This window comes from Camelina sativa, chromosome 1 (assembly GCF_000633955.1).
Source record: "Camelina sativa cultivar DH55 chromosome 1, Cs, whole genome shotgun sequence".
Taxonomy (NCBI): Eukaryota; Viridiplantae; Streptophyta; class Magnoliopsida; order Brassicales; family Brassicaceae; genus Camelina; species Camelina sativa.
Window position 1 is genome coordinate 8550496 of NC_025685.1, and position 2952 is coordinate 8553447.

At 37.2% G+C, this 2952-nt stretch overlaps 1 protein-coding gene across 2 annotated transcripts in view; it reads left to right on the top strand.

The window, feature by feature from the left end:
• Positions 85–2952, top strand: part of LOC104783856 (phospholipase A-2-activating protein-like) — a 7519-nt gene continuing 4651 nt past the window's right edge. For both annotated transcript variants that reach the window (XM_010508960.2, XM_010508967.2), the window contains exons 1-7: positions 85–291; positions 800–1131; positions 1465–1568; positions 1780–1848; positions 2049–2109; positions 2339–2478; positions 2895–2927. In XM_010508960.2, the coding sequence (XP_010507262.1) occupies positions 232–291; positions 800–1131; positions 1465–1568; positions 1780–1848; positions 2049–2109; positions 2339–2478; positions 2895–2927 (799 nt within the window). In that variant the 5' untranslated portion in view covers positions 85–231. The remainder of the gene's footprint in view (positions 292–799; positions 1132–1464; positions 1569–1779; positions 1849–2048; positions 2110–2338; positions 2479–2894; positions 2928–2952) is intronic.

Here is a 2952-nt window from a genome sequence, read left to right on the forward strand (position 1 = left end):
GTCTAAACTGGGCCGGGCTTTTAAAGCCCAAAAAGGTTATTATTATACGTTTATTATAAAAAGGAAAAAAAAAAGAAAAGGAAATAGAAATTAGTTTTCTTCTCTCTATTCTCACTTCTTCTTTCTCCCTTCGTCAAGTCACTTTTGAGTCGCGCAGCAATTTGGCGTTTGGTCTCTCTCTCTCTCTCTCTCTCTCTCTCTCTCTCTCAATCTGCTGCTCTTTCCTCAGTCATGGATATCGATTTCAATGATTACAAGCTCAGGTGCGAGCTTCGTGGCCACGATGATGATGTAAGATCTCTTTTTTTTTTCCCAGAAATATCTGCTTCTTCCTTGATCAATTCTATCCTGGGTTTTGAAATTAAGTCTTATATTTGTAAGGGTTTTAGTATTCACCCTCGTGATTTCGATTTCCTTCTTCCGCTTTGCATCCAATTTTTTTTTTCTTTCTTTCAACCCTACGAGCTGATTTGATTAGTGTGTTTTTGATTAGTTTTCTTATTAGGTTAATGTATGTATAAGCCAAGTTTTCAGATATAATTTGATACTGGGTACTGTATTTGAAAATTGTATCTAATAGGGTTAGATGTTTAACCTTGCTTGTCAATGGCATTAGCATGTACAATTCTGATGACACCTGTTGTTGGTATAGATCAAACCGAGAACATTGAATTATTTTATACATTTTTTTCTACTGGGTTGTGATTCGTTCTTTGTTTCTAAATTCATTCAAACCGTAACTTATGCTATTGAACTAATGTAATTCTAATAGCAACTTATGGGTTATCAACATCTTCAGGTTCGTGGGATATGTGTCTGTAGTGATGAGAATATAGCTACTTCTTCAAGAGATAGGACCATAAGGGTTTGGTCACTGGATCCATCTGATAAGCGCAAGTATACATCTTCTAAGATTCTGTTGGGTCATACTAGCTTCGTTGGCCCACTTGCATGGATTCAACCAACTGATGATTACCCTGAAGGAAGACTTATCTCTGGGAGTATGGATACTTTCGTCTTTGTTTGGAACCTGATTAATGGAGAGAATATTCAGACATTGAAGGGTCATCAGATGCAAGTCACTGGTGTTACTCTTGATAACGAGGATATAGTGTCCTCTTCGGTTGACCAGTAAGTCCCTCTCATGTTCATGTAATTTCCTTAGTATGAAACTTACTTAACTGTTCAGACAATAATGCTTCTTGCTTAGTATCCAGTGAGTGTATTAGCCTGCGGTTTTCCTTCACTGTTTCCCAGTAATTTAATCTCCCATATGGGATATTATATTATATTATGATTTTTAACCACAACTCTTAAGGGTTTTATGAGTGTTAGCTGTGTGCATAGTCTTGAGTAGCGTATTAGCTTTAGTAATACTGGGGTAAAGAGATCCATCAAGATTTGATTTACTCTCTACTGTTGTGTAGTGTAACTTATGTTCCCGTTTATTTTTGTTATCTGAAGAACTCTGAAACGATGGAGAAACGGTCAGCTTGTTGAATCTTGGGAGGCACACCAGTCGCCTATCCAGGCAGTGATAAAGTTGCCATCTGGTGAGCTTGTATCAGGTACACCATCCAGCTAAAGCTGCCATTTGATTGTTCTGTTTTTCTTTAGTTTATTGATGTCGAATATTTCCTTAATCAATTGTTTTTTTCTAATTTGATTGTTCTGCAAGCTTATGTTAATGATTTTTTGGTTGGCCTTAAGATGCATAGACTTCTCCTTGATCATGCTTGATAGCATAGTTTTCGCTGAAGTCTTTTTTGCTATTACCAGGTTCAAGTGACGCCAGTCTCAAACTCTGGAAGGGAAAAACAAGCCTGCGAACTCTTTCAGGGCATACAGGTGAATTTCGTTGGCCTCTCTCAAATTTCCGTATCTCTCGATATTCCTTGGCAGTATGAGAAACCACATATCGAAAATAAGATAGAATATGAACTGAGATAGCTATCTTGTAAAGTGCAAAGACACTGCCTATTGTCAGGAATTCCTTTTTATTGGAGAAACTATTGTCTTATGCAATTAATTTTATTTTTGCAATGCAGATACTGTTAGAGGGTTAGCTGTGATGCCTGATTTAGGTTTTCTTTCCGCATCACATGATGGGTAAGTTATTTGATTCCAACAAACTCATGCCTTACTGAATTCCATTGTCCAAGTGAATCCTTATGTGATTAACTCGAATTGTGTTGTCTTTTGCATGACCTGGATAAGTTTTGGGTCTGGGGATTATATGTGTTGATCTTAAATATGATGCTTAGGTTTTCTCCTTTTCAGTCTTTCATACCTTTGTACACAGCAAAGGTTGTAAATCACTATTTTCTTTTTCTAACAGTTCAATCAGGTTATGGGCACTAAGTGGGGAAGTTCTTCTGGAGATGGTTGGCCACACCTCCATTGTTTATTCAGTTGACGCACATTCATCTGGTCTTATTGTTAGTGGCAGTGAAGATCGCCATGCCAAGATATGGAAAGGTGATAACGGGTTCCTTTGTATCTAGTGATGTCTTGGCTGTTCTTCACTTGTGTTCTACAGTTTTCTAGGTTTCTGAGGTCTTAGATGTTTTAATTTAGAAAATATCTCTCCAATTTCAAGTATGATGCTCGCTCTTTAAGCTTTCTTTAAATATGAAAGATGACTCTTATATCACATCCTTTGTGGAAGACGTTATAAATGTGTTTACTTAGTTACTGCCTATGGAAAGTTAGTTGTTAGCATCTCGGACAGTATCAAGTGATCAGAAACCCATTTGAAATGCTACAAAGATTGGTCTGCTGTATGTTATTATTGATATCACTAGGGAAAAGAGACCGACATTTTGGTTTTAGAGCATATTTGTTTATTATAGGTTGAGATGTTGTTCTTACTTTGTTGCTATCGTCTGGTACAGATGGAGTCTGCATTCAGAGTTTGGAACACCCAGGCTGTGTCTGGGATGCCAAGTTTTT